The 27,675-nt window shown below is 48.0% G+C and overlaps 9 protein-coding genes across 10 annotated transcripts; 3 read left to right on the top strand and 6 right to left on the bottom strand.

Annotated features, from left to right (window-relative positions):
- Positions 1 to 163: 163 nt before the first annotated feature.
- On the top strand, positions 164 to 2,125 carry LOC111068677. The gene has a single exon (XM_022358335.2). It carries the CDS (start codon positions 241 to 243, stop codon positions 1,726 to 1,728), a length of 1,488 nt encoding a protein of 495 aa, XP_022214027.1. The 5' UTR covers positions 164 to 240; the 3' UTR covers positions 1,729 to 2,125.
- Positions 2,126 to 2,786: 661 nt separating this feature from the next.
- LOC111068734 lies at positions 2,787 to 3,993 on the bottom strand. Its single transcript, XM_022358423.2, has 3 exons — positions 3,751 to 3,993; positions 3,273 to 3,681; positions 2,787 to 3,178 (listed from the first exon to the last, which is right to left on the bottom strand). Exons 1-2 carry the CDS (start codon positions 3,916 to 3,918, stop codon positions 3,295 to 3,297), a joined length of 555 nt encoding a protein of 184 aa, XP_022214115.2. The 5' UTR covers positions 3,919 to 3,993; the 3' UTR covers positions 2,787 to 3,178; positions 3,273 to 3,294.
- Positions 3,994 to 4,122: 129 nt separating this feature from the next.
- On the bottom strand, positions 4,123 to 6,476 carry LOC111068732 (U4/U6.U5 tri-snRNP-associated protein 2). Of its 2 annotated transcripts, none has more exons than XM_022358420.2 (4): positions 5,860 to 6,476; positions 5,742 to 5,792; positions 4,519 to 5,671; positions 4,123 to 4,465 (listed from the first exon to the last, which is right to left on the bottom strand). In XM_022358420.2, exons 1-4 carry the CDS (start codon positions 5,879 to 5,881, stop codon positions 4,210 to 4,212), a joined length of 1,482 nt encoding a protein of 493 aa, XP_022214112.1. In that variant the 5' UTR covers positions 5,882 to 6,476; the 3' UTR covers positions 4,123 to 4,209. The 2 variants fall into 2 exon arrangements, with proteins under 2 accessions (XP_022214112.1, XP_022214111.1); XM_022358419.2 differs by having other exon boundaries at positions 5,742 to 5,795; positions 5,860 to 6,475.
- Positions 6,477 to 6,745: 269 nt separating this feature from the next.
- LOC111068733 (L-xylulose reductase) lies at positions 6,746 to 7,990 on the top strand. Its single transcript, XM_022358421.2, has 2 exons — positions 6,746 to 7,303; positions 7,361 to 7,990. Exons 1-2 carry the CDS (start codon positions 6,996 to 6,998, stop codon positions 7,779 to 7,781), a joined length of 729 nt encoding a protein of 242 aa, XP_022214113.1. The 5' UTR covers positions 6,746 to 6,995; the 3' UTR covers positions 7,782 to 7,990.
- Positions 7,991 to 9,747: 1,757 nt separating this feature from the next.
- LOC111068729 (mucin-19) lies at positions 9,748 to 21,003 on the bottom strand. The gene is made up of 5 exons (XM_022358417.2): positions 19,950 to 21,003; positions 18,501 to 19,872; positions 10,616 to 15,775; positions 10,244 to 10,537; positions 9,748 to 10,177 (listed from the first exon to the last, which is right to left on the bottom strand). Exons 1-5 carry the CDS (start codon positions 20,559 to 20,561, stop codon positions 9,987 to 9,989), a joined length of 7,629 nt encoding a protein of 2,542 aa, XP_022214109.2. The 5' UTR covers positions 20,562 to 21,003; the 3' UTR covers positions 9,748 to 9,986.
- Positions 16,287 to 18,464, top strand: LOC111068730 (sulfite oxidase, mitochondrial). The gene is made up of 2 exons (XM_022358418.2): positions 16,287 to 17,508; positions 17,598 to 18,464. The coding sequence occupies exons 1-2, from the start codon at positions 16,614 to 16,616 to the stop codon at positions 18,410 to 18,412; spliced, it is 1,710 nt and encodes a 569-aa protein (XP_022214110.2). The 5' UTR covers positions 16,287 to 16,613; the 3' UTR covers positions 18,413 to 18,464.
- An 817-nt stretch (positions 21,004 to 21,820) lies between the features above and the next one.
- On the bottom strand, positions 21,821 to 23,183 carry LOC111068727 (proteasome subunit alpha type-7-1). The gene is made up of 3 exons (XM_022358416.2): positions 22,956 to 23,183; positions 22,663 to 22,892; positions 21,821 to 22,602 (listed from the first exon to the last, which is right to left on the bottom strand). Exons 1-3 carry the CDS (start codon positions 23,055 to 23,057, stop codon positions 22,185 to 22,187), a joined length of 750 nt encoding a protein of 249 aa, XP_022214108.1. The 5' UTR covers positions 23,058 to 23,183; the 3' UTR covers positions 21,821 to 22,184.
- A 455-nt stretch (positions 23,184 to 23,638) lies between these two features.
- LOC111068724 (XK-related protein 6) lies at positions 23,639 to 25,416 on the bottom strand. Its single transcript, XM_022358413.2, has 5 exons — positions 24,844 to 25,416; positions 24,643 to 24,783; positions 24,432 to 24,562; positions 24,211 to 24,363; positions 23,639 to 24,150 (listed from the first exon to the last, which is right to left on the bottom strand). The coding sequence occupies exons 1-5, from the start codon at positions 25,086 to 25,088 to the stop codon at positions 23,768 to 23,770; spliced, it is 1,053 nt and encodes a 350-aa protein (XP_022214105.1). The 5' UTR covers positions 25,089 to 25,416; the 3' UTR covers positions 23,639 to 23,767.
- A 220-nt stretch (positions 25,417 to 25,636) lies between these two features.
- LOC111068726 (27 kDa hemolymph protein) lies at positions 25,637 to 27,494 on the bottom strand. The gene has a single exon (XM_022358415.2). It carries the CDS (start codon positions 27,268 to 27,270, stop codon positions 26,359 to 26,361), a length of 912 nt encoding a protein of 303 aa, XP_022214107.2. The 5' UTR covers positions 27,271 to 27,494; the 3' UTR covers positions 25,637 to 26,358.
- Between the last annotated feature and the right edge of the window lie 181 nt (positions 27,495 to 27,675).

Here is a 27,675-nt window from a genome sequence, read left to right as displayed (position 1 = left end):
ACGGCCTATTACCCTTTTGCTTCACTCAAGTTCCCGTTAAATTGTGGTAAATTGGAGATGGAATTTTTTTCAAGTGGTCGCAAACAAACATCGATTTCCAAAACAAGAATCGATGTTTACACCAAAACCAAAGAATCGATTATATCGATGTTTGAATCGATTTTTTCCCAGCTCTAATACCTGGAACGGCCGCCAAAACGCGTACTTTAGTGACGCCGTGCAAAAAAAAACAGGATCAAAATGTTGGCGGGCGTACTCATCGAGATTCGCCCCTATCTAAACTGTGGCCAAGTGTATATCCAGCTGCATCGCAATGCCAGCGACGCCCGCAGCATGCGCGTCTTCATCATGGAGCAGAGAATCTACATTGATGCTGCCGACCGAGTAATGGGAAAAAGCAGCGACACCGAGATCATGCGTGTAAACGAGTTCGATATGGATCTCGGCCGCCTGTCGGGCTTCTTATTGAGTGGCAAAAACATGAGCTTTCGCTTTAGTTTCAACAATATAACCATGGCTGCCCTCGACAAACGCACGGTAAGGGTCCTCATGCAGCCGCTACTCCTTAGATGCCGCGAGAATGAATCCCTGGCGATCCAATGCGTGGGCTGCCAGGCAGAGGTCGCACCGCTGCGCATCTACACGCGCATGCGTGAGTTTCCCAATTGCATTGTGGATCCGAATGAGTTCTTTTGTCACGGTCACGGCCATGGAAATGAAACGGGGCGCCCGGACAGGCCCTACAGCCTGTTGCCAGGCGAGAGAGACCTCTTCTACGGGCTGAACAACGTGATCATACGGATGGTAAATCTGGCCAACATTGTGCAGCGTGGCGAACACTTGCATTGCCAGCGCTGCATGCGTTTCCTGGGCATGGCCATCTTCAATGGTGAAGCGGCCAGACTGTGGGCCGATGCCGTCCGCTGGCTGCCGTCGGCTCAGAAATCAGACGTACTGCCGCCAGCCAGTCGTCACTTCTTTCAGTTCTCCACTATGACGGAGCTGGTGTTGCGCCTGTTCAACACCCTGTGGCCCCATGTGCTGCCATCGATAAACCTGACGGGCAGCCGCGCCGTGCTGTTCGCCTCTCCCACTTCGCAGCGAAAGCAGTATATGCTCTTGCGTGTGGTGGAGCCGCAGCTGAGAGTGCTGCGTCGCATCAATTGCAAGGCGCCCGAGCTGCGCGGCTACTATGCCATCAAGCTGAGCTACGGCATCGTCGAGGACTGCGAGGCGGAGCCGCCGGCTGTGCAGCGCTGGCAGGCCCACCAGGATGTCTCTCAGTTTGAAATCTCCCCCGAAATGTTCATGGAGCTGCGCCAGCGCCTCGAACATAACGCCGAGTACCAACCCAAGGAGTGGCGCCACAATGTGATGGCAGAAAATCTCGTCGTTACTTACTTCATCTACGAGAACGAGGCTCAGCCGGGCAGCGTCAAAATGGCTCCGCCAAAGATACCCTGCACAGAGGCACACAGCAGCGACAGCGATGACGAACAGTCGGATCCGGGCAGCGTGACTTCCGGCCGCAAGCGCAGCCCACGACTCAGACGTGCCATGTCCCTGCCGAGCGTGCTCGATGGAGAGTCCAACCGTAAGCGTCTGCTCAAGTGGCTGCTGGAGTCGCGCCTGAATCTGGCCAAGAATAAGTCTGGCCGCCAGCGCTTAGCCGAGTTGGAGCCGAATCCGAGCCAGGATCGTTTGCCAGACGACGCTTCCTCAAACTAATTCTCGTAACATTATTTTTTCAGACAGAGAGGCAGAGCAGAGCTTCTGTTACTCTATTTTTGTTTGCTTTTTTTTGTTCTTAAAGCTGAATTTTTTTAATTTGTTATATTTGACGCATTTATTTAACCTTTACAAACGTTTTTCTCAACAAGTATTAGCTAGAGGAAGAGTACTGGAAGTGGAAGTTATGCTAGTCCAGCTAGTGCAGTGCGTTTCATGGCCATACAACCAGTGGCTGTGATTCCTGGATATATTTTCGTTGTTATTTTTTCATGTTTTTTTTTTTTTTGAATGCATGTCCATTCATGTCTCCTAACGCTGTGAAACGCACTGTACCATGCATCAAATTTATATATTTGATGAAAAACCACAAAATAAAAATACTTAAGTTAATCGAATCAAAAAATATTTGAAAATATTTCAAATGAAAAATACATACATTAATTCATTTAATGAGTTTTTGGAAACAAAGAAAAGAAGAGAAATAAATATTTTTGTTAGTTGAAATTACAAAAAAAAAAAAAGTAAAAAGCATACAAATAATTAAACACCAAAAAACACATTGAAAGAGAATATAAAACCTTAAAATTATAAAAAAAATTAAAAACCAGTAAATATAAGTAGTGTTAGTTAAGCGAAAAAACAATGTGAAAAGAGAAAATATTTTTTTTTTAATATTAATATTGAGAAAGAATCAAAAATCAAATGTTTTGATTTTAATATATTTTATAAAATTAATATGTTCCGATAAACCAACAAAATTTCTCTTATTTCAACGAGAGAAAAACCAAAAAAAAATATCCACAAATCCATGAAAGAAAATAATACTTTATTTGGTTTCAATTAAGAAAAAAATTAAAAAGCATTAAAAAAAATAAGTAAAATAATAAAACAAAATCAAAAAATATACAAATATATATATACAAAAATTAATGAGAGATGAGAAAAAAGCATATTTCTAAAGTTTCAATTTAAAGAAAAAGAAAAGAAATAAAAGAAGAAAGTTGAGAAACCAAATTTCACATTACTTCACATAATTATCTGAATAGATAAGAACGGAAACGACGTTTTAAATTGAATACAGTGTATGTATTATATAAAATTAATTCTATATATTATTTACTAATATCTGGACACAAAAACTTTTGATATAGTTTATAACGAGATATATAGTAACGATAAAAAACTGTTGTAAGCTATGAATATGATATAATACGAGTAGTGGAGGCAAATCAAACGATGCAGGACATGAATAAGGAAAAGAAGCGAGCGACTTGTTTGGGCTTGAGAGCAGATCCATCAAAATGAGAGGCGGTCTGTCTCTAGGCTGTAAAGCGCACACCGCACTGTCCTCCTGCATGTGATTGAAAACGCTTTTTGGGTAATCTCAACTCAACCGAAACTCATTTATCCAAAGAAAGAGAGGACAAAAGGCTGGCCAGGATCAGAGCTAACAGACGTAGAGAAGATGCAGAAGATCCGATGTATTCATTGTAAACCCAAACAAATTTCGTACAAAATAAAAAAAATGTTAACACACGCACCTTGACTCCTCGACTTCGTGCCTCACTTGGCCAAGCGTCGCATCTGCTGCGTCTGCTCGCTCATGGCTATGTGGGCGTTGTCCGCCTTGTTGATTAACGCATCCAGTTTGTCCAGCTGTGAGTCCATGCGCTGCTGCTTTGCCGCCTTGGCTGCGCTCACCTCGGCCGCTGTGGGTGGGGGCCGCGGCTGCTCTTGCACAGGAGCACGCTCTTCCGGAGCGGTGACTCCCCCAGCTGATGTTGAAAGATCTACAGATCCAGAGCTGGGTCGAGCAAAGATGTTGGTTAGACTGCCGCAGGCCGTCTGCTTGAAACGGTTAAGTCTCTGCTGCGTGCTAGACAATATGCTATTCAGTTCACCCAGCTTGCCGCCGACATTGCCCAACGACTCGTCTTGTTGCTCCAGCAGCTTTTGGGGCGTACAGAAGAAGCCTTAGGATTCCATCAAGCATTCATAAAGGGGGAGACAGAGACTTACCACTGCCTCGGCTGCATCGTGATCGGCCTGCTCCTGCTCGAGGCGGGCCTGCCGTCTACGTTCAAACTCGTCCTTGTCGGGCGCCTGCAGGCCCAGCAGCTCTGCCCGCTGGCACTCCTGTTCGTAGCTGTTGCTGTTCTGCTGACCCTGCTGCTGCAAATCGGACATCTTGCAACCAAACAATCTGACAACCGACTGGCAATAACATCGATTTTTTTTTGTTTGCTCCCCTTGTACAGCATTGTGGAGGCCCCAGGCATGCGCAGGATGGAACAGCCATCTGATGGAACAGCTGAAAGCAGCAGCCACAAAAAAGAGAGACACAAAGGCAGACTTTTGTCTTCTCTGCCTTGAAACAAATATCGTATTAAATACAAGGACTATAGCTTGTATTTCTAGCTCATGGTAGGGAGGTATTTTCAGTACAAATAATAAACTAGAGAGGGGTTAGGGCATGGATCATGACGGATCCGAACTGCGCTCGTAGATCTGAATGTAGGACTCGGTGAGTGTGATCATCTGGGGTAGAATTTCGGTGACATGCAGATCCTGCATCTCGTACCACTGCCCGTTGGCCTTATGTAGAATGTGGGCGCGGTAAGTGCCCTTCTTGGGGTCACCATCGTGGACAATATTCGCCACTAGATTGTATTTGGTATCCTTGACATCCTTGTCTCGCTGTCGCATGCCCAGAATGTCCCCAAAGTCCACGTTCCTGGCGAGGCAAGAGATTAATGAATGCTCCAAGAAATGGCCAGCCATACTCACTTGATGGGAAAATTGACAATTGTGGGATTCTTCTCCAAGAAGAATGTGTTCTTGGTGAACCGCTTGATGTACAGGATAATGAACTGCGGCAATCGGGTGATTTCGAAGCGTTTCATGAAGTTATCTTTGTAGGTTTTGTACTCCTTCTCGGCGCTGCCGTTGAACTTGCCCAGCAGCTGGTAGAGATTCACCTGCGGTATGATATTCTCGCGGAATTCGTCGGTGAACAGTGGTGGCGGCGGCAGGTCGCAGGTGAGGTAGATAAAATTTGTGTGCTCCACCTGATCCTGGTACTCCTCAGTGGCCAACAGCTTCTCCTTGGCCGCATCGTCCAGCTCTACGGGCGGCATTTTGCGCGTAAATATCTGCATTTCGCCTAGGAAAATCTTGTACAGAATCGAGGAGTTTGGCTGCTTGTTGCCCTTGAGGGCCCGATGGAGGGTGTTGAGGAACCAGGAGAGAAAGTCAATGGGATCGCCCTGCTCTGTGATTTGGAAGCGCTTGCTCGACCAAAGCACCACCGCCTGCAGCATCTCGTGCGGCGATACGTGAGCCTTAAAGTTACGCGGATTCCACATTTTGCGCATCAGCTCGCCGAAGCGCTGCACCAAGGTGAACATCGAGTCGCCCGGCGGCCGCTTGATCTTTGCGTAGTTCTGCTCGCGCAGGAAGTAATCCCGCAGCGGGCCCACGTGAGAGAGGGCGTGCAGTACCACGTTACAGTAGTCATTGGCCTTGATGTTGTTCAAGCCGACAACGCCGGGCAGATAGAGGATGCCGTCGACGGTGCGCGACTGCTTGGGCAGTACCAGATCGAGTTTGCTTATTTCCTGTTTGGTGAAGGTCGGATTTAGCACGTATTTGATGTCGTCCAGCGACGAGTCGATGATCTCGTAGTTGTCCGGCAGGCAGTAGAATCTCAGTGTGTGCAGATTGAGGAAAACATGATGCGCCTCGCCCACCGAATGCGTATAGGCGTGCGTGTTGGTGCCGCGTCCCTGGAAATACTTTCCACACACCAAGCATGCGTACACATTGATCCGCGTCAGCGAAACGGAGCAAAGCTTCTCAAAATCAAAGTCCAACAGATTCCTGTTGATCGTGTCCAGGTAGGGACACACCCGATACTTCGGATTGAACACGGACGGCGTCTCTGCATGGTGGGAAAGAGCGGTTTACCATCATTACAATTAAGGCTGTTCATTCACAGGCACTTAGCTTACCATCGTCTTCATGTAAATTTGCCGGCCTGTTGTCCAGCCTGGGGCGCTTTGCTGCTAAACATATGGAATGGAATGCTGTTAGGGTTTTGCTAGAAGCTTGGGAGGACATGTTAGCTACCTGTGAGTTTCGTTTGCGCCATTTCTTGCAGTGGTTTTTGTCAAAAATGATGCATTTAAATAAAAAAACTTTGTTGATAGCGGCAATGTGACCGCGAATTTTTTGATAAAATGTACCGCCTGACCTCAGAAATATACTGAAATATACTTTCTCATTTTAAAAATATACTGAGGAAAAAACGAACTTAGCCCACTAAAGCCCATTCTATTAAAACAGATGAACACCATGAGTCAAAACACGGAAAAAAATTATTTTTTTAAATGTTCCTTGTAGCTTCAACGTTGCTCTTTAATTACAAAAAAGGATTACCATGATATCTTTCACTTGAGCTGCGTTAAAATTCTTCAAGTTTTATCATTTGAGGTCGGGTATTTAAATTACCACTGGTCGACAATGGGCTAATTGTTCTCAGTCCATGATTGGAAATCATATTCCCCGATTTTGATATTCGGTTTAATATTAGTAGCTAGCGAGGACACTCAGCACTTTACTTGCAATTTTAGCCGATAGATACATTAGTTTTCTACAATATTGGTTTACTGTGAAGACTTCTTTTTAGTGAATTGCTTATGAAATCTTTATGCAATAAAATAAAGAACTTTGTTGATAGCGGTGTCCGTTTAGTATTGGAAAGCGGCTGCCGGCTGCAGGGCGGCATGTGCTGAAAACATCGATCATAACGATATTTGGCCAGTAAATGTTTAAATATTTGACGAAATTCCAATTAAATATACATTTTTAGTACAAGCTATTAGCCAAGCAATCTGTTTAAAAAAAAATTAGTTGAAGCAGATCAAATCAGAGAAAAGTTTGCAAAACTATCGACTGACGTTGGTATCGCTTATCGGAAAAAGGCGGCTCTATTTATACATTTTTATAACAGGTCTGATTTGATTAAAGCTGCTGAGAGTGAATCTCTTAATTTATAAGAAACGACCTTAAACGCCCTACCTACCGCAATCCAAAGCTCTCGCGTCTTGGCAAAGCTTTCGCCGTGACCGCTAGCAGATTAGAGCGATAAGGTGTAAACATCAATTCCAGTTCTTAATACGAAATACGATCCCCATAAACACAAAGAGTGGAACTTTCCACAGCAACACAACTGGCAGCTAGAGATCAGCATTACGCACATCATCATGTGGGACGATCTCAAGAACAAGGTGATCTTGGTAACGGGCGCCGGAGCGGGCATTGGCCAGGCGCTGGTCAGAGAGCTGGCCGGCGCGGGGGCTACTGTCATAGCGGTGGCACGCAGCGAGACCCAGCTCAAGGAGCTAACCGCCTTTGACCCCAAGCACATTCAGCCCCTGCAGCTGGACCTCACCGAGTGGCAGCCAGTGAGAGAGGCCCTGGCCAAGGTACCACTCTTGGATGGACTGGTGAACAATGCCGGAGTGGCCATCATTAAGCCATTTGAGGAGCTCACCGAACAGGACTTTGATACGTAAGCGGAAGGGGATCTCTTTCGAAAATAAACATTTCATAACTTTGTCGCTTTCAGGCACTTTAATGTGAACATCAAGGCTGTGTTCAATGTGACACAGGCCCTGCTGCCCAGGCTTCGTGATGGAGCCTCCATTGTGAATGTCTCCTCGATAGCTGCATCGCGCTGCTTTGCTGGTCATACAGCGTACAGCGCCACCAAGGCGGCCCTTGACTCGCTGACCAAATCATTGGCTCTGGAGCTGGGTCCTCGCAGGATACGCGTCAATTCGGTCAATCCTACTGTGGTGCTGACCAAAATGGGGCGCGACAATTGGTCGGATCCCGGCAAGAGTGGACCACTGCTGGCCCACATTCCGCTGAATCGGTTCTGTGAGGTGCAGGAGGTTGTCGATGCCACTGGCTATCTGCTGAGCAACAAGTCCAGCTTTGTGAATGGCCATCACATTCTGCTGGAGGGCGGCTATGCGGTGTCCTAGAGGCTCCCCAAGAAATAATTTCACTTGCGTTTAAATGGCATGCAATTTATTTGTATATATATGTATATGTATGTATCTATAGTATATACCCATATATGGGGTTTAACGGCGGTTAAACATGCAAATTTATATGTATATAAGTTTCTTTGCACAGCTTTGAAAGTTATTAGCTTGAACTTCCCTTAGATAAATACAGCAGAAGCACAATACAGCAACTAAGTTTGAATGGCAATCAGTGGCACCGTATCGACACGCATTAATAATCCTATCAAGGGTCACACAATTCTATTTTCAACCCAACAATTGTTTAGGATGTCGGCGAGTGCAAATGCCGAGTGAAAACTATGAAAGTGGGCAAAATGCTGTTTGGGAGTTTATTGAAAAGTATTCTAGGTATGAGGATGTGTGGATCTACTCAAGCCCAGGCCTACAAAGTACATTCCAAAAGTATTCATTTTGTCACACAGAGCTATCATTATCTCACGAATGGGGGGGATATGCATAGATGGACGCATATGTAACTATACCATTGTACTATACTCTGAAAGTTTCTTCAGAGCTTAAGAAGTCACTAAAGGATGCATTTGAATCTTTTTTCACATGCTAAAACTCTTCCACAGCAGGGTTAGATAGCAGTTTGAATGATATATTTGCAAGTAACTTCAATTCAAGGCCTTAAGATATTATTGCTTAGATTCTATTAAAAAACATTTTGTATCTCTTACAATCTATAAAAAACTTGATTGAATTCTTGGATATATATGTATACATACATACCTACATACATGTGTGTGTGTGTGTGCTTCGTAAATACTTATATCTATGTACTCTGCTCTATTTAATATTAATAGTTAAAATTCTTCTGCCCTGCTTGCATCACCAAGTAATTTATAATGTTCGACTCGACACTTAATATTAACTCCATTTCGGAGCCATTATAATGATCTATAATTCAGCAACAAAAGATTGCTGAATCAATTTATATAGGATATATAATAGTATATATAAGCAAGGCCTTATCCTATTTTTTTATTATACAAATATGTAGGATATATACCATTCATTGTAGAGTTCATTTTGTATTCATTTATATACATTTTTTTTGTTAATTATTTTTTTTATTTTAAAATTTAGTTTTGGTAATACCCTTCTTTCCGGGTATATTAGTACTGTGGTACATAAGATTAAATGAATAATCTTTTGACCATTATTAAATATTGCTTTTCAGAGTTTCCTGGCTTTTTTTTTTTTTTAATGAATACGAAATGAGAAAAAAAAATATATATATTTTTTAATCAGAGTCTCAGATTATAAATGAATTTTGTATTCATTTACTTGTAGAGTGCCATGCCCTCTGGTCGGGGATTTAAGCAAGTTTTGCAATCTTATAATGATGTATGTACAGCTGTTTTATTTGAATATATTTTAGTATCTATACCTATCACGGAATTTCCGTGCCTACATCTACTTAAATATTTACATGCTATGTATGTACGTAATTTGCTACAACATTTGTGTCATTTAATCAATTTACTTTACGTTTTACAATTCAGCAAACAAACCAAAACAGAATATAGGCTGCGTAAAAGGTTTTCCTTAAAAAAATACACCCAATTTGGTTTAGTGCTTAGCCCGGTTTAGCAAACAAACAAAATGTTTGCTGAATCGTTATCTAAAAGTGTTAAAAATCTAATTTGCTTAAATCTAATTTAGACAATTTATATTGTTGCATTTACAAATACCCCATATTCCGGGTACATTGTGTTCCATTAAATACGCAATTTTGTCTCTTATAATCAGCCATCAAATATGACAGAGTCTATATACAATTTGTAAATAAATATATATATAGATATATGTGTATGTGTATATATATGCATTCAAAAACCCTAATCAGATTTATTTTTTTGTTGTATAAACAGCGCCTAAGACATTTAAAAAAACATATACATATGTATATATATATGTTTTTGTATATATTTTGTTTTAAATAGTTTTAAAATTTTTAATTTAGCTTAATTTTAATAATGACCGCAATTCAAGTTGTCTTCTTTTTTCGATTCTTCTGATTCATGATTCAGCTTCCTGTTTCGAGTTTCTTACCTCCTACTGGGTGTCCTCGTCCTCGTCCACATCCACTTCCACGTCCTCTCGCTCGCGCTCTCGTTCGCGTTCTCGCTCCCTTTCACGCTCCCTCTCCGACCATCAGGTGCAGACTTTGCCCTGCGTCTGGCCCTGCTGCTGCTGTTGCTTCTTCTCGCGCTCGCGTCGTCGCATCTTCTTGCGCCTGCGATCGATGACAGCTAGCTCGCCCTTGATGGTGTTGTATGCCTTGCGCAGATCCTGTATCTGCTTGCGCAGAATTGTGATGCACTGATCCGAGCTCAAAGAGCGATCTGTATGGGGAATAAGATTCAATGAGAGACTGCACATATTTCGCGAGGGCTATAGCTTATGCTTACCCAATTCAACCAGAAAGTTGTATGGACAGGGTCGTACGCCCAATTGAGTGCTCGAAGTTGGTTGCTGTTGCTGCAGTTGCTGTTGCAGCTGCGGCTGTTGGTGCTGCTGTTGTTGCTGTTGGAGCTGCTGCTGCTGCTGTTGTTGTTGTTGCTGTTGCTGCTGTTGGGTATTGCACAAAGGCATCAATTGTTGGCGTCCACTTTGACGTAGCTGCTGCTGTGCCGGCTGCTGCTGTTGCTGGGGCCCCAAGTTGGACACCAAATGGTCTGAATTGTCATCAGTATCCGAACCAGCTGCAGAATGGAAATGGTATTTGAGTTTAGATCCAAGTCAAAGCTGCCAGAAAGGCAGCCTCAGGCTCTCCCACTCACCTGTAACTGTGGCTGTCGTCTTGCTGCTTCTCATGCCCGACACCTGACGCCGTCGTTTGCTCAGCGATTGAAGCTGTGCCGCAACGGCACTGATCTGCGCCTGGGTCTGCTTGCTGGCGCGCTTCCTCTTGCGCAGTGTCCCACCCAAGCCCAAGCCCTCCAGTTCGTTCTCCAGATGCTTCGTCTTGGTCTCCTCGCTGCTCTCATCCTCCTGGCTTGCCGAGTCCGGCGAACTGTTTGCCGCCGACGCGCCCACGCCACCCATGGCTGACTCCCCTACGGTTTGCTGGGCCCCTGTTGTGCCCTGCAGTTGGCCTATGGCACCCGGTGGTGGGGTGTCCGGCGACAGCGGCGTGATGCCTGCAATGGCCAAAGCAGAGCTCCCTGTGGCGGGAATTTGTTCATCCTTTCCGCCATAGGTGGGTGCCGGACTGCCGGGTATTGTCTCCTCGCACAGCAGATTGATCGACTCGTTGTGTGGATCATTGATCAGCGGCGAGCTGGCTGCTGGTGCCGTCGTATTGGCCACCACATTGTACATCTCCTTGTTGACGGCATGCATCACAAATGGTCGTGCCACCACGGGCGCTGTGTCGCTCCATCCCCCGCTGGTGGATGATACGTTCACATTGGATAGCACAATCTCAGTTTGGACAGCCGCCGACTGCTGCTGCTGCTGCTGTTGCTGCTGCTGCTGGTGGTGGTGATAGCTGGATCGAGCTTCAGACTCCGGTTCTATGTACGTCTTCAGGAGCAATCCACTGCCCAGTCTGTCGCCCAGTTCGGGAGAAACAGTTGGCGGCGAGGGCGACGCCGGACTGGAGGTGCACGCCATTATGGGTGGACTATCCTGATCTTGTTCCATGGGAATCGTGAAGGCGGGTATCATTATGGATGGCGTGGCCATCACCACAGAGGCGGGTATTTTGGGCAGCACAATGGGTATACCGAAGGAGCTCAGTGTACCCATCTTACTGTCCTCTGCTGGGTGCTGCTGATGAAGCTTCGCTAGCGGCGGTGGCTGCGTGACCGCTGTTAGTTTTCCCGCAAACGAACTGCAGCTGGAGCTGGTCTCTGCCTGCGCCAGCTTGAGGGCAATGGGCGCCTGAATGCCGCTGCTGCACAGCTGCTTGCTGCCCATCAGTTCCATTTTCACGGGCGGCGTGGGCGTGCTGATGGTCCTGTCCATGGTCTCGGCCAATTCCTCCTGGGAGCCGGGACTCTTCTGTTCGGCCGTTGTGGTCGTGGTGTGATCCTCTACAATCACATCCTCGATGACCAGCCGCTGTTCCGAGTCTGTGCTGTCCATGGACTCGTCGGAGAAGCCACCGCCCACGCCCACAGTCACCGTCGAGTTGGGTGTGTGCGCCGTTGGAGGAGTGCCTGCCGTGGAGCTGGCCAGCGAGAGGCCACCCACGGGCGTCTTGCGCTGCTGTATGGCACACTCTAGCTTCTGGATCGTTTCGCTTAGCTCACTGTTCTTGGCCGGCATCGAGTCGAGTATGGACTTGGTCTCTGGACTATTGGTGGCCGGTCCTGGCCTGTACAGCTCCCCCAGCAGGGGTCCCGTCTGGATCTTCAGCGGTTCACTCAACATCTTGAGTGCCTCCAGCTTGGTGCTGGTGCAGGGCTCTGGTTTGGGCAAAAGCAAGGGCGTGTTGGCCTCCATATCGGGCAGCAGCTTGGGCAGCAACAGAGTAGGGCCTGCGGCTGTGGCTTTGCCAGTGCCTGTGGTTGGTGGGGCCTCCGTATGTGGCGGTGGCTTGCTCTTGTTGTTCTCCACCTCCTCCTTTTTCTGGCTTATGGCTTTGAGCACCTTGTCCGCTATGGAACTGGTCTTCTGCTCGTACTTCACCGCATCCAGATCGAAGGGCAGACCCGCTGCACCAGCCAGCAGAATCTTTACATTCTCCAGCTTCTCCAGTTTGTTGTCCTTGGACTCGCCCGAGCTGTAGCCGCTGCCCTCGTTCGAGGTGCTCAGCTCAAACACGTTCCGCGTCTCGATGAAGGGGCTGCCCACAACAGTGGCTGGCGGTGGGGGCTTCGTCTGAGGCTGTGGCGGTGTTGTCAGCTTGGGCGAGGCTGCCACTTGGTTGCCTCCTCCTGTTGGTGGTGTGCCTGGACATATGAGCAGCGGTCCTGCAGTTGGAACGCTGGCTGAAATGGGCGTCGTGGGTGGCTGCAGGGCATCGGTTAGGGCACGGGTTGTCTCCTGCACGGTCTGGGCTAGCTCCTCGTTCAGGGCCATGATATTCAGGTTGAAGCTCGGAGATTTGCGCAGCGCATCAAAGGGCGTGGCATGGTGTCCGGGCGTCAGTTGGCCAGCGGTGGCGGAGGAGCCTCCTCCTCCTCCTCCTGCTGCTCCTGGTGGGGTGATCAACTTTTGCTGCATCTGCACAAGATTCGGTGTGGCTGCAACCACTTTGACAGTGGGAGGGGCTTGCTGTTGCTGCTGCTGCTGCTGTGGAATGCTTGGCTTTTGTTCCGGCTGTTCCTTTTCCAGTTTTATCAGCTTGGGCTTCTCCAGCACCAGACTGGCCTCCTTTAGGGGTGAGCCACGCTTCTTGGCTTTGCTGCCTGCTGCGAGTCCAACGGTTGTTGTTGTTGTTGTTGCTGCTGCTGCTGCTGCTGCTCCTCCTCCTCCATGGGCAGTGGGCGGCAGCTGATGCTGCTCCAGGCTCTGCTGCATAGCCGAGGCCTTGAGGGCCTGCTTTCTGGCTGCAGAGCTAACCCCCACAGTAGTACCAGCACTGGAAGGGGCTCCTGCTGCGCCTCCTGCCCCTGATGCTGCTGCTGGCACTGGCTGCGGCGGCACCGCAGTAATCACCGATGAAGTGACGGCGGTGGCGGGGAGAACGGCAGCAACGCCTGTCGCTGTGGTCGAACAGGCGGCCATGGGCGATATGCGCTTCTCGAATTCAAAGGGTTCCGTGTCCTTGAACTCGTACACATCCGAGGCCAAGAGATCGCCCAGCGTGAGGGGTCCACCAGTGGCTGCCGCAATGCTGCTGCTGCTGTACTTGGACTCTTTGCTGGCTGTGGCCGCCGTGGGCGGAGTCGAGGGCTGGGTACCAGATGGACCAGCTGCTCCTGCTGCTGCTGCTCCTGCAGCTCCGCTAATCTCCAGCTTGCTCATATCCGGCAGAGATCGCGTGGCGGAGCTGGAGCTGCCACCGGAGGCACTCGAGCAGAAGGAACTGGACGAGGAGGAGGACGATGAGGGGGAACAGGCGGCCGGCAGCTCAACCTTCAAGGTGGCCACAGGCTCAGCGAATTTCTTGACATCCTGTCCCGAGGTGCTGCTGGTGGCTGTGGCTGCTCCTCCTCCTGCCGTGCCCGACTGCTTCTTAAGGCTGTCCACCTTCTTGTTGAGATGTGGCTGATCCCCCGCGGACGCGGACTTCTTGCTGCCGGCCCCGGCTGCTGTTGTCATGGTTAGTGGCTTCTCCACAATCACCGACGTGTACTTGGCCACCGCCGAGAGGCAGGGTCCTTGGGTGGATGTCGAGGAGGAGGAGGCTGCGGCTGAGGAGGAGCTGTTCAGGCCAAAGCGTGCCGGGGCTATCAATGTGGTGGTCGGCTTGATGTCTGCTCCCGTGTGGAAGGGCTTCGCCTTGATGTCCTTGGCCTCCGTCTTGATGGCCTCCAGCAGCAGAATAGAATCTCCGCTGCCCGCTGGCTCATTTCCAGCCTTGCCTGGCGTTTGCCCTGCAGCTCCTGCCTTTGTGCGCTTCTCGCTGGCCTGCTTCCGGTAGTCCGACGACTGGGAGTCCTCGTCCACATACGAGTCCGTCTCGGAGGAGAGCTCCGTGGAGCTGCTCTTGGCCGACGACTCCATTTTCGGCTCTTTCTTGATGTCCCCCACAGTAGGATGGATCTCCCCCTTTATGTGGTCCTTGCGCTCATCGCTGGGCAATGCCGAGGAGGAGGCTGAGGAGGAGAGCAGCTGCGGTTGGAATCCCTTCAGCTCGGATCGGATCTCGCTGAGATCGTAGTCACGTCCCTTGGAGGTGGCGGCCCCACTGCTCATTGCCCGATTGCCAGCGGCGCGAGAACGTTGCAGCGAAGATGGCGGCTGTTGCTGCTGCTGCTGCTGTTGTTGTTGTTTGCCCGGACTGAGGCCTGGCCCCTCTTCCTCCTCCTCTTCATCCTCGTCGGAGTCCTCGCTGGGACTTTGCTGGGCGGCGGCTGCCGTGGGCCCAGAGGATATGCCACGGGACAGACGTCCCTTGGCGATGGCCTGCGGCTTGCCAGCTGCCTTCTCTTTGGCACTCTGCCGCTTGGGCCGGCGCACGGGCTCATCCGAGTCAGAGTCCGATTCGGAGGCCAACGAGGCGTCTGAGATGCGATGAATATTGGCGCTGTTGGTCGGCCCTCGCGTGGGACGCTTCTTCATCGGCTGCTGGTGCTGCAGCTGCTGCTGGGAGCTGGCCGGGGACTTGGTCCTGCTAGAGTTGGAGGCCACCGACGAAGGGGTGGTCGATCGCGGTGGCATCGAATCGCTGCGCCCACGGCCCCGCTTCGCTCCCGTCGTGGTGGGCGTCTTCACCATGGCCTGGATCAGCGAATTGGCCGTACTGAAGCCGCTGGGATTTCCCGACTGACCGCCTTGCTGACCCGCCGGCCCAGAGGGTGGAACCGTCTTTGAGGGTCCATCCTTACCAGGCGGCGGCTGCTTGTCGCCGCCACCGACACCCCCACCTGGACCTGGGGGCAGTGTGCCCGGTCCGGCTCCGCTTCCTCCTCCGCCGCCGCTGCCACTGTTCGCACTGCTGGTGCTGATCGTTCGCGTCTTTTGCTTGGATCCCTTGGTCAGGTTCTCGGCAATCCGCTCGCGGGGCACCCACTCGTCGTAGCGGTTGTTCCAGCCGGTGTAGTGGACCAGGTACATGGGCACACCGCGCTGTACGCTAATCTCGATGACCTTCGCCTCGTAGGTGCTGCCATGGGAGCTGGGGGACTTCTTTTCGTGGTAGTTCACCTTCAGCTTATCACCGATGCCCACCACAAAGTCCCCAGTGTCGATCTTCTCAACGCTGATGTCCTTATCCTCCTTCTTCCGCTTGCCGCGCTGCTTCTCGTCCGTCTTTTCCACCTGCTTTCGTTGGTGCTTCTCTTTCTTGGCGGTGGTCGGTGGGGCAGCAGACGGGCCAGGGGCAGCTATAGACATGAGTTGAAGAGAGACAGAAGATGGTCAGTCAGTACAGTCACAAAAAAAATAAAATAAAATCATAAAATACATACAAACACTATACATATGTTTATTTATATTTTGTTTGTTGCTTATTTATATCTTATCTATATACCTCTGCATGCTGCATATTAACTAGCTTATTTCTCCTAATTATATTCAATTTGGTTCATTCCTCTTGTATATGCTATTCGTAAGTACTGGCTAAACGAGGCTGCAGCTGCTTTGCACCGCTCACAGATTTTCTTTTGTTCGCCGTTCTCTCTGTAAGGCACAACTGCTATTGCTGTAAATTTTTAACTGTAAATTGGTTGTGCTCGACGAGAATTCTACAGGGGATAGCCATTTTTATTCTATGTTTGATATCAATTTTCACCTGTGGTTACCCACCCCCAGCCCCGTTTAGACAGGGCTTACGACATATCGATAGTCTGTTCCGTAGATACTTTGTATCGATACTTGAAAGCTGGTGTGTGTGTGTGTAACGCAAACAAAACGCAAAACGGGGCGACAGAAAACAGCAGAAATTAGCGCTTATGCTGCCAAAGAGCTTGCTTATCAATTAAACCCCAAGGGGGGCACAGGTGCTAGGGCCAAGGCTGAAAAATAGAGCTCAAAGAGAATAGAAGAGACTGGCTGTCAGCCACAGGCAGCAACAGGCGACGTTCAAGAAGCAGCAGCATTCGCCGGCTGCCCTGCCCCCAAAGATAACATCACGGGGCAACACGGAATCGGTCGATTCAAATTGTTTTGTATTATTTAAAGGTGCTTTTCTTCTGGAGGAGTGGTTTGCTCTGTTACATAATTATGCGCTTGCTGTGGCAACGGGCGGTCAGGCTGCAGAAGCTGCTGCCACAGACACGTCCACACAGACGCTTGCTGGCCACCACAACAGCTTCAGCACGAGGCAACGGACAAGAAGAAAGGGAACGCCGCAAATGGAGTTCGCCTGGGAGCAAAGCGGAGATGTTACTGTACGGCGCCTTCTGGGTCGGTGGCCTGGGACTGGGCTACTTCTGGCTGACTCAGCGAAATAGTAGCACGGCGGAGGCGACGCCCGATGATGAGGCAGTGGCGCGACTGTGGCACATCACGCCTAGAAAGGATCTGCCCACCTACAAAGCCGATCAGGTGGAACAGCACAATGCGCCCGATAAACGCATTTGGGTCACCTATGGCCTGGGCGTCTACGATGTGACGGAATTCGCCGAGAATCATCCCGGAGGGGACAAGATCATGATGGCCGCGGGCAGCGCCATCGATCCCTTCTGGGCCATCTACCAGCAGCACAACACCCTGGAGGTACTGGAGCTACTCGAATCCTTCCGCATCGGGAATCTTGAAGGTCTGATTGTGCCCAATGCGGAGGAGGAGCTGGGCTCGCCCTGGGCCCAAGAGCCCGTACGTCATGCCCTGCTGAAGCCCGCCTCCAAGCGACCGTTTAATGCGGAGCCGCCCATTGGGCTGCTAGCCGAAAAGTTCTACACCCCCAACGAGCTGTTTTACGTGAGGAATCACCTGCCAGTGCCCGTCGTAGCGTCCGAGGAGTACGAACTGGAGATCGATGCGTGTGGGGGCGAGCAGAAGCCGCTCACACTGACGCTGGCCCAGATCAAGGCCCTGCCCAGGCACACGGTGACGGCGGCCATCATGTGCGGGGGCAATCGACGTTCAGAGATGACCAGCATCAAGGCTGTCAAGGGTAGGTTCCAATTGCAGTTCCAGTTCCAGTACTTTTCCCCCACTAATCCCACTAACTGATCAAACATTCTCTCTCTCTCTTTGTTGCAGGTCTTTCGTGGGGCGCTGGAGCTGTGGGCAATGCCAAGTGGTCGGGAGCGCGTCTGTGCGATGTGCTGCGGGAGCAGGGAGTGCAGCCCAACGAATCCATGCACGTGTTATTCGAGGGGGCCGATCTGGATCCCACATCCCATCCCTACGGCGCCTCCATACCCCTCTCAAAGGCCCTGGATCCACGCGGCGATGTCCTCTTGGCCTACGAGATGAACGATGAACCGCTGACGCGAGATCATGGCTATCCCATACGCGTCATTGTGCCCGGCACTGTGGGTGCTCGAAATGTCAAATGGCTGACTAGAATCGCGGTGGCGGACCACGAGTCAGACTCCCACTGGCAGCAGAACGACTACAAGGGCTTCAGTCCCAGCACGGACTGGGACACGGTGGACTTTGGCAAGGCCGAGGCCATTCAAGCCATGCCGGTGACCTCGGCCATTTGCACGCCCCTCCCTGGGGAGCGTGTCAAAGTGGATCCACAGGGCAGATACATCACAGTGCGTGGCTATGCCTGGAGCGGTGGAGGCCGCAAAATACTCCGCGTGGATCTGACTGGCGACGAGGGCAAAACATGGCATGTGGCCGAACTGGAGCAAGAGGATGCGCCCGACGGTCGGCATTATGGCTGGTCCCTGTGGACCGCCCGTCTGCCCATACCCGAGGAGCAGCAGCAGCAACAGCAGCTGGAGATCTGGGCCAAGGCCGTTGACTCTGCCTACAATGTGCAGCCGGAGAAGTTTGAGCATATCTGGAATCTGCGCGGAGTCCTGGCCAATGCCTATCATAAGGTGAAAGTGAAGCTAGCATAGCAACAGCCGAAGAACTCGTCTGATCATAATAAATAAACGTCATAATATCTAAGGGATTGTCTAGAGAACTGTGGTGCCCTGCACTTACCCGAGGCAGGAGAGGCATCCCTGCTCCTTTGATTGTCCGCCGAGTTGGCCTTGCTGGATGTGGCGCTGCCCGGACTGATGTTGGTCTGCTGTTGGTCCTTCTCCATGCTATTCCTGGTCACGGCTGCTGCCGCAGCAGCGGCCGCTTGCAGCTTGATCTTGGCCAAAGGCAGATCCGATTCGGTATCTTTGCCAACAGCTGCCGAAGGAGTGGCTGTGGCTGTTGCTGTTGTTGCTGTTGCAGCTGATGATGGAGTGGCCGTGGATGGAGTGTGGCCAGCAGCAGATGTTGCCGCAGTAGCTGTTGTTGTTGGCTGTACGGTGGCTATGACAGCTCCAGGAGCAGCAGCAGCAGTAGGAGCAGCGGCTGCAGTCGCAAGGGGCATTGCTGCCGAGGACTTCTCTTCGTACTTCTCCACCAGGCTCTTGACCTTGCCCTGCTGTTGAGTGCTGGCGGCCGCCGAGGCCTTGCGTTGCTTCTTGATGGGCTCCACCACCACACTGGACTCGCTGGTGTTCTCTGACTCCTCTGCTGCCGATATGGAGGCTGTCGAGGTGGCCCTGGCAGCGCTGGCTGCAGCGCTTAAGGTGGGTCCAATCGATGAGGATGAGGCAGCAGCGGATGAGGCAGCTGCTGCTGGAGCACTGGAGGAGCTAGTGGAGCTCGTAATGGTAGCCGTCTGATTCGGTTGGGCTAACTTGCTGATCGTCTCCGTTTTGGTGGTTTCCATGGGCTTGGGCGAGGCCACTGAATTAGCCCTGACCAGACTGCGTCCCTTGCTGCGGTTCGAATTCCGCGATATCATCAGCATGGAACAGCCGAGCTTGCGATGGAAATCGCCGTATGGCTGGAGGAACTTCTTGTACGCCTGCTTGACCAGATTCATAACGCTGACCGTGCAGGGGGCAAAGCCCAGACGAACGGCAATCATTTTCCATTGGTTCTGGGTCGTAACGCGATTGTAGCCACCGCGCTTCTGGACAGCGCGAAAGAGGCGGTACAGGTCCACGTCGCGGCTCTGGATGGAGGGGACTTTATTGAGTGGCGTGCCACGATCGTCCATGTACTTGTAGAGCTGGGCTACAAAGCGATCCTTCTCCTCGTGCGGCTCGTCGTCGGACGAATCCGAATCGATCTCGCCATCGTCGTCGCTGGTCAGATTGGACAGGCCAAAGAGGGAGTCGCGGTCCCAGTGTGGCGGTAGGATGCTGCTGTCGAGGAATTCGAGGGCAGCCTGCACGGCAGGCACATCCTGTTTGCTGGCCACTTCCCTGGTAAATTCGGTGGCCTCCTTCTTGGGCACCGTGTAGTAGCGTCCGTCCTTGAAGGATCTCACCAGATACTCATCCTTCACGCGTATTCTGACCGTGGCCTGCAAAAGTAAAGTGAAATGCTGGGATTATCGGGCAGCTCAAATCTTCGACAGGCAGTGGAAGGGCGAGGACTCACCTGAGCTGTGGGTGCCACCACCAAGGCGGGGAACCATTTCTCCTTGTCCTTCTTCTTGGACTCAGTCTCCACGCAGACGACCTGGCCAATGTTCTCCTCCTTCTCGTTGACCACCTCCTTGGCATCGCTCTCATCGTCATCATCGGAGCTGTCCTCGTTCATTTGACCCCTCCGACGACCCCTTCTACCGCCGACCACTGGATTGCCAAAGTGCTCCGGATGGGTCAGCGGCAGCTGATCGAGGGTCTCGCTCTCATTGAAATGCCTGCCACTTTTCAGGCAGAGGGCCGTACGCCTCAGGGTGGTGATGTCGCCATCGTCAAAGACGACCGTGTACTGTGAGCCATCCTGGATCTTGGCAATCGTCGCTTCGACGACCTCCTTTCTGTCTGGGTGCCGCACCTCAACGACGGCACCCACGCGCATCTGGCCGGGCGGCGCCTTGATGGCATCGTCGGGCACGATGCCCGTGCCCAGGCCCTGTTTGTAGACCACTTTCACCTTGATGTTGCGCACAACTTTGCTGACTTTTGCCTCACAAAAGGCGCCCTTGTACTTGGCACTCACCTCCGTGCCCACGGGCAGAGACGGAGGATCGTCCTGTTGCTGCATACCGACAAAGACGTATTTTCACTCCGTAACGAATCCCTCACTGGATGCCTCGCAGCATCTATGTATCTAGTGTTGGTTGGGGGGCGAAACTGTATGAATGTTTGGATTGAGCTCCAACTTTACTGTTTGTAACTGTTCATTTCGATTGAAAATAAAAACGGTGCTCCTGCTTGGCGTTCCCACACGACAGCACCACTGACTGTTGGCCTCCCTCTCCCACGGCCCACCACCACCGTAAAACAGTAATTGTAAAACGCAATTTTCACTCGCCTATCGCTAGCGACCTCACTGTGGGGCACTTAACTACACTCTCCAAGACTTGTTGGGTTTTTAAGTTTGCTTTTACAAACTATATTGCACTTGATTTGTCTTAAATCTAATTATTTCACATTAGTTTATGTTTTTGGCGCACGAAATTTTCGCTGGAGATGACAAGCTAGAGGTGTCAAACCATCGAGGGCACTATCGATAGTATCGATATTTTACTGCTAGCCTCTACTATCGACGGTTTTGCGACTATCATGATAGTATCGAGCTACAGTCGTTGCGCTTTTGATATGTTTGGATTGGCTGCTATAAAATACGAAGAGACATTTGTAAACAAATCGACAGGTGGCACCTAATTTTTACAATGGACAAGTTCCTAAAAGGTTTCAATGGTTATTTAATAATAATTTGAGCCCGATACTATCACGATAGTATCGATTGTTTTTTTCAAAACATTCAAAACTATTCAATCATATTCCTTTATTTTGATACTCTATCTAATATTAAAAGCTAGTTATAGCCAAATGACATTAGACTTTGCTAAGCTTTGACTAGCTGGAAAATTAGAGATGGCCTTATGCCTGCAGTCAGAGCGAGAGAACTATATGCGTCAAGCTGGCAGTCCAGTTGAGCTGGGAGCAGCGCTATGTCTCTTGTTTACTTTTTACAGCCGACATTTGTTTCAACATGTGTTTGATATATTTATTTAAATTATAATCCCAACAGAATTTGTGGCGAAAACTCCCTTGGGCTCTGGGAGCTCCATCTTCATCTATTTGTTCGGGTAGCAGCGTATTTGAATGCATGTGTGTAAACATTTCTTTTTTATTTCTTTATCTATGAATAATTTTTTTTGCGACCACTTCTTTACGTGGAATTCCGAATTTTAAGACATCCAAATGGACATAACTCCCGTATTAATTAAATAATGCTATAATGAACGTAAAAATCTTACAGTTGCCAAATGTTTCAAATGAAAAGTAGGTTGGATCTCTGTCCTCGTGTCTGGTAGACCATGTATTTTATACAACTCAAATATGTAGCTTTGAACCTCTTTACAACATTTAAAAATGTAGAAAATTATTTAGTTTAAATGTGCCATCGGGCCACCCGATGTGATGCGGTGCGGAACATTCTCCAAGTGAATGGAATCTGCAGAAACCTCCCTACGATTGAATATATAAAATATGTTTTATATGTGAATGATGTTTCGGGCGAACTGATTTTGTGTAGTGCAAACACTTTTTTCGGATAAAAGGACTGAATGAAAGTGAGGGACAATCTTAAAGGGGCAGAGGTCCTGATTTTGGAAAATGTTCGAATTGGAGGCATTCTGTTGAAAGAGTGCTGGGTGTGTTACTTCTTCTGTTTTTTCTTTTCTAGCTCCTCTTCCTTCTCCTTCTCGATGATGTTCACATACTCCTGGATGACTTCCCGGTCTAGCATCTTTAGTGGCTTGTTGTTCTCCATGATGGCCACTTCCAGGTTGTTCTGGCCCGACTGTGCCACCTCGAGCAGGGCGCGAACGGCCAGCTTGACAGCACCTCTCTCGTCGGCCACCTCTTCCTCACGATAATTCTTCTCGAAGAATTCACGCACCGTCTTGGCTGAGCGACCCGTAGCGTTTGCCTTGTATTCATAGAATATACCAGAAGGCTCGGTTTGGAATAAATGCGCCGAGCCATCGCCATCAAAGCCGCCAATCAGGCAGGAAATACCAAAGGGGCGACGACCATTGCTCTGAGTGTACTTTTGTTTCAGCTGCGCAATGTAGCTGTAATGGACAAAAAATGTAAATGCAAAAGGCAGTGAAAGGCACGGGCACTATGCATACCGAGTGATGTACTCCAGAGTAACTTGGTCCTCAACATTAAGGCGATGGCTCTGGCACTCAACTTGTGCACGATTAATCAGAATGCGCGCATCGGCAGTAAGGCCGGCAAAGGCCATTGTAATGTGATGGTCAAGCATGCAAATTTTGCGAACTGTGCGGTCCTCCTGCAGCTTGGCAACAGACTTTTTCTCCACGCCCAGCACAACGCAACTGCCGCCGCGAACACCAACCTAAGGAATATAATTGTTTTTGTGTAAATGCGTGCCAAATATTGCAAAAAGCGTGAGTTTTACCGCAGTCGAGCCCTTGCGGACGGCTTCCTGGGCATATTCCACCTGAAGCAAATGTCCGTCAGGGGAGAAAATGGTAACTGCACGATCGTAACGTGAAGACATCTTTAGGAATTAGCCAACAAACAGATGATGCACTCGACGATTATTATACACTTTATTTCCGTGCTTCTTTGAAAGTTTTTTTGTTCCGGCAATGATGATGCTTTTTTGAGGCGGTGTGACCGCGGACTTATCGATAAAATATCCCTCAGAAATATACTGAAATGTACGTTCTCATTTTCAAAATATACCGAAAATATTCCGAGGAAAATCATATTCCTTAATTTTGATATTCCATTTAATAGTACAAGCTAACTAGAACCTTCAGCACTGAACACATACTTTTATCCGATAGATGAATATATTTTCTACAGGATTGGTTAAATTTAAGGACTCATTTTCATAAGATTGTTTCCTTAAACAAAGAAGTTAAAAAAAATGTCCCAACAAAGTTTTTAAAAGTGCTGAGGAAAATCGTCCGACTTATTTTTGCGTTTAAATTCTGATCCCAAAAATATACTGAGGAAAAAACAGTATAAACAGTTGAACCGCGGAAAATAACTAAAAAACCATATCGGCGTTTTATTTAAAAAATAACAAAATTACAGCAAAGTACTAGTTTTGGGGCAGTCTTTAATATCTTCCCAATAGGAATAATTAAACATAGGCTTATTTTGCACTTGTCCCCAGCTCATCATTAAACAGAATACAGCTGTAGGGTAGGGGAGCACCTTTATTATCCCGGCCAAATTCAAAAAGAGAATTTAAGTAAACTATAGACATAAAATACTTGGGTGGCAGTACAGATAGTAATAGATCGTGAGCATGATCCCACAAATATACAAGGCAATAATGGCAATAGAAAAATACAGAGGGATATATAGCACACAGACGATAATGTTTTGCAAAAGACAAAATGTCAGATACGATGTATACTTGTACTTTGTGGGCGCATCCTTAACAGGGGTAAAAATAAATATATACACAACACCAAAGGTCAGGCAATAGATATAGTTTAACACTCTAGATTGGGCAATCGTTGGCGAGTCAAACAAAAAGACGACAGAGCCACAAAACCATACATGAAGGATGCACACACCCAGTGTTTCCAGGGGGAAGAGACTGGCCATATAGGCAATGCATAAAGTTCGGGAAACTACAAAATAAAATAGGTATAAAATGCATATCGGTTACAGTAATTGGTGGATTGAGTTACCCGTGAGACATAGGAGAAAAAGGAATTGCACAAAACGCCCCTTGGCCGCTATATCATATTTGTCGAGCTGCACCAGGCGATTGGAACGATTATAGGCCTGTATGCACCAGGCAATGCTGCCAAAATAGACGACGAAGGCAAAGAGGCGATAATCTGCATTAACACATATATGAAACGTATACTACTTTCCATATAAATCAATATCTATTATTAAACATTACTTGTCAATTTCTTTAAAGATCGCATCAGTATGACAAGCTGAAGTATTTTTTGGGGAGCTGATTCCAGAAACGAATCGAAGAGCCGGATAAAACCCACATCGCATTCTTCCCGCAACAGTTGTTGATAGTATCTAAAAAAGCAAACCAATTGAATCACGCAGCCTACCGATATGGAAACCCATGGCTAGTGAGATCCAGCACCTGTACTAACATTAATTCGAACTCTTTGTGGCCTTTCGTTTTTGCCTTGCTGTACTCCAGGGCATAATGTAAGGAATATCCGTCCCGAAAGAGATATGATAGCACAACAGTGGAGTACATGCCTCTCTGATCCGAGTTGCTGGCAGCCAATCTAAAAAAATAATGCTAGTATATGTACATTTGTTCAAGGCCTTGGCATTGGCATACTTACACATTTGTGTATATGATTGATGTGATCACCATGGGCAGCGTAATCGATCCAATAGTCCAGGCGGTGTAGCTGTACGATCCATCCAGCCAATAATCATAGGCCAGACTCCAGTTGATGATGATGGAAGTGAAGCGCAATATGACGGAGACGCCAGTTAGCACTATGCTCAGCGGGGTGATAGGCACCATCACAACAGAGGCGGCGGAGTCCACTACTTCCTCCATTCTGGTGCTAGCGATCTTCATTGTACTTCAGAAACCTTCAGCTTGGCCCTGTGTTGCAGATGACTTCGCATAATGTCACATACTCGTCCGGAGTTTCAAAATTCTATGAAAAAAATGCCAGTCAAGTCAAGCCAAGAATTATAAACATTGAATTAGAGATGACAAAACGAATTGGCTCAAGCAGGCTCTAAACCTGTACACTTGATCACTTTGTTTGGTTTTTTCGTGCTAATAGTCCTTTTATTTTCGTGTAAACATATTGTTTTCTTTAGCAATAGGGCTAAAGATGATCTTTAATCAGAAGTAAGCCAGTTTGGGTTCAATTTGAAGGGAAACAGCAAAACGAACAGTACGATCGATTGCCAAAAATGAACTATTTCTATCGATTACCTAATCCGAGCTATCGAAGTAGCCAACTACTAGATCGAAAATATCAACAATTAATTTATTTAAATTTAAGGCGCAAACCGGCTCTATATGAAATTTCATAATTAAAAAATATCTATTTATAAAAACATTTATTTGCTCACTTCCATGTCGTTCAATAATAACCATTGCAGATGGAAATGTTGTTTCAAATTTATATCACTTTATTTGCACATTTATGATACTTGTATTCATTTAAAAAACATACAATACATATACATATATAAATATTATTTACTTTAGCCCGTACCATTTCGTACCCACTCCATGATGAGATGTAAGAGTTATCCCTAATCCGATCCCACTAAGTGTTTTGATCCATTCGATCAGATTAATGCAAGAGATTCATTTCCGTGACAAAAAAAAAAATAAAAAATAAACAAAAGCAAAAAAGCAATAGACTTGAAAAAGCAAAGGCCTCATTAAATTTAATACATAGTTTAGAGATAGACGCACGACATGGCCAAAAGGTTACGACAATGTCTTAGCTGTCGTACATACATTTTTGTTATTATTTTGTAAATTACTATTATAGAGACTTGCACGCGGCCTGAGTTGCGTGCAAAAGAGTCGTAGGCAGCCATGTGGTGCGCCCATCTACATATTTGGGTTTGACCTATGGAATGGTGCTAGCACCGGTAATACAAATTAGTTTTTAAATATTTTGAGTAAACACTTAAATACGAGTACAGATATATGTTTGTATGTAAATCCAGTGCATAAATAATATCCATTAAATCCATATGCACACACCGCGCGACCTTCCATCAATTATTTACTTGACTTTTGAATCTTGATGGGGGAAAAGTAAATATATTCGAGATATTCGAGAGATTCCAGCGGTATTTGTTTTTTGAACTTAGAACTATGCAGATTTGTGGAGAGCAAACATCAAAATAAAAATGGGCGACAGAGAGTACAAGAATGGCATTGCCTGAATGCCTGGACTGCTGCTGGCGGCGGCTGCGCTTAGGGGAGATTTCTGATAGTTGCGACATAGGGTTTCGTTTCTGATAAAGTTGAACATTGATTCCACAAGATTGGCTGGCGTTATGTCGGTGCACTGCTCCAGCCGGTGGACCACGCACGACTGCAGGCTCAGCATATCATCACATTGCCGCTGGCCAACAGTCAGTTTGGGTATGGATTTGATCTTATTGTCATGGATATCCGCAGAGTTAAGATACGTAGAAAAGGTGCTGTTCAAGCACTGTTGGATATTGTCCTTCTCAGACTCGAGGCACTCGGGCCCCTTCTCGGCAATAAACAGAGCTATTTGGTCTCCATCTTTGTGGCAAACAAAGTTCAATAAACTCTGAATGATCCGCTTGATAACATCCTTGCTCTCCTGCTCCTCCTTGTCCAAGCAAGGCGAGAGCTTGGCGGTGAACACATCGAAGCATTCAATGGCACTTGACCGCTTGTTGCAATACTTATTAAAAACTACATCCAGCTCGCCCTCGGGGCTCGCCTCCTCGATTTCCTGCTGCATTGTCGTATAGTTGACAATGCCGTTCACGCAATCGCTGAGAACTGCAAAACCGGACTCGATTTCCTCGTACGCCTTGCCACCAGCCTCCTCGCCGACCACCTCTATGCACTTGTGGCGGAACACATCCTTGGCATCGTTGAGGGTGAAGTTTGACTTGAGAAGCTCCTCCGGAAGCTGCTTCTGCAGCTCAATCTGGTCGAGATTCAGCTGTGCCTGGGTGCCCACATTGGTGAGTAGTACGTGAAAAACCACGCACACTGTGATTGGCAAGAATTTCCTGTTCATCTTGTCGATTCGATTGATTGATTGTTAATTATGATCTCTCCGCTTGAAAGTCAATTGCACGATGAAAACTATTGCTTGTATTTTATTGCACTATTATTGATTAATATTACGCCGTTGATTTCTCCTCCACCATTGATGGCTTGAAGAGACTAAGCAAACTGTTTAGCAATAGCAAAAATTAATTTAATTAGGTAATTACTAGTTGCTGCTTATAAATATATTATAAATATCTAGTCATTGTGTTTATCATCGGTATGTGCAGGCGCAATCGGTTAGGTATCGGAACGGACGAATGGAACAGAAACATCAATACTTGCGCAACCTTTTGGATATATTAATATGTATATATTTAAGTATTTATGAGGGATACAATTAGAAAACGTTCGATTAAAGTTTCAAATTTTC

This window comes from Drosophila obscura, unplaced genomic scaffold (genome assembly GCF_018151105.1).
Source record: "Drosophila obscura isolate BZ-5 IFL unplaced genomic scaffold, ASM1815110v1 contig_73, whole genome shotgun sequence".
NCBI lineage: Eukaryota > Metazoa > Arthropoda > Insecta > Diptera > Drosophilidae > Drosophila > Drosophila obscura.
Note: the sequence above shows the minus strand (reverse complement) of the source record. Positions and strands in the feature narration are given on the sequence as shown.